The sequence below is a fragment of the Coregonus clupeaformis genome, unplaced genomic scaffold (assembly GCF_020615455.1).
Source record: "Coregonus clupeaformis isolate EN_2021a unplaced genomic scaffold, ASM2061545v1 scaf0138, whole genome shotgun sequence".
NCBI lineage: Eukaryota > Metazoa > Chordata > Actinopteri > Salmoniformes > Salmonidae > Coregonus > Coregonus clupeaformis.
Window position 1 is genome coordinate 637,501 of NW_025533593.1, and position 1,795 is coordinate 639,295.

At 42.3% G+C, this 1,795-nt stretch overlaps 1 protein-coding gene across 1 annotated transcript in view; it reads left to right on the forward strand.

The window, feature by feature from the left end:
- The window catches only part of LOC123483491 (nucleoredoxin-like protein 1), a gene marked incomplete at its 3' end in the record, with an annotated part of 4,736 nt that extends 3,250 nt beyond the window's left edge, over positions 1-1,486 (forward strand). Inside the window, exon 4 of the mRNA XM_045213665.1 lies at positions 1,364-1,486. Coding sequence (XP_045069600.1) covers positions 1,364-1,486 — 123 coding nt within the window. The remainder of the gene's footprint in view (positions 1-1,363) is intronic.
- Positions 1,487-1,795: the final 309 nt, after the last annotated feature.

Here is a 1,795-nt window from a genome sequence, read left to right on the forward strand (position 1 = left end):
CAGTATGAAAAATAAAAAATCATGTATGCACTCACTAATTGTAAGTCGCTCTGGATAAGAGCGTCTGCTAAATGACTAAAATGTAAATGTAATCGAACCCACAATTGCTGATGCTCAAGAAGGCCAATTTTATTGCTTCTTTAATCAGCACAACAGTTTTCAGCTGTGCTAACATAATTGCAAAAGGGTTTTCTAATGATCAATTAGCCTTTTAAAATGATAAACACAACGTGCCATTGGAACACAGGACTGATGGTTGCTGATAATGGGCCTCTGTACACCTATGTAGATATTCCATTAAAAATCAGCCGGTTCCAGCTACAATAGCCATTTACAACATTAACAATGTCTACACTGTATTTCTGATCAATTTGATGTTATTTTAATGGACAAAAAAAAATCGCTTTTCTTTCGAAAACAAGGATATTTCTAAGTGACCCCAAACTTTTGAACGGTAGTGTATGTTTCTATATATGTACAGCTACCTGCCAAAATAAAGGAAACACCAACATAAAGTGTCTTACTAGGGGCGTAGCGCCACCATGAGCCTGAACAGCTTCACTGCACCTTGGCATAGATTCTATAAGTGTCGAACACTATTTTGCGACACCATTCTTCCACGAGATATTCCATCATTTGGTGTTTTGTTGATGGTTTGATGGCGGTTGGGTTGAGATCTGGTGACTGAGACACACACACACTTTTAAACCCCCTTATGCTCCTTTGAGACCCCTCTATCAAAGTCACTGAGAACTTCTTTTAGCCATGGTAGCCAAAATAATGGGCAACTGGGCATTTTTATACATGACCCTAAACCAGCCAGGTCACCCGTGATACAAGTCAGTATTCGACGTCCATCCATGTCTGAGGACATCGGGAGATGACGTGGAAACCGGCCACTAGGGGCAACAGTGAGCACTGTTACTTTCAAGTAGGCTAAGCATCTACCTCCGGTTGCAAAGGTTGCATGTTCGAATCCAGCGATAGAAAGTCGTTTTGGATATTTTTTGTTTTAAGCCTATCCCAAACCTTAACCCTTACCGTAACCATTCGGAGTTAATGCCTAACCTTAAGAATTAGCAGTTGATGCCTAACCTTAAGAATTCGCAGTTGATGCCTAAATTTAACCTTGTAATGATAAAGAGAAGAACACTTGTTGGAGAAACATGGATGAACGTCTAATTCTGACGTGAGACTGTGAGATCTTGTTGTCCTAAGCATGATGGTTAATTGCTTAATTAACTCAGGAACCACACCTGCTTTCAATATACTTTGCATCCCTCATCTACTCAAGTGTTTCATTTATTTTGTCCGTTATATGTACAGTGTGTATGTATGTAACATGTGTGTGTGTGTCTGACAGGAATCGGCTGAGCTTATCGATAGGAACTTCATGTTGAACGAGGAGTTTGATGACAACAAGATGCGGAGCGTCACCGACCCGATACGCCGCCTCAAATACAAGGTGGAGAAGAAGAAGAAGAAGAAGAGGTGGTGGGGGTGGGGGGGTGGTGGAGGAGAGGAGGAGGAGGAGGAGGAGGAGGAGGAGGAGGAGAAAAAGGGGGATGAGGTGAAAAGGGGAGAGGAAGGATGAGAAGAGAAGGTGGAACTCCACTCATCTGAATCCTCTCCAATGATTGGTTGGTTCTGTCAAGACAGACCTCTTGATTGGTTGATTGTGGCTTTTGTTAATGACTGGATTGCTGATGCTGCCAAGACAACGTCTGCATCCCAAATGGAACCCTATTCCCTTCATAGTGCACTGCTTATGAGAAGGGCCTAAAAGGCTCTGGTC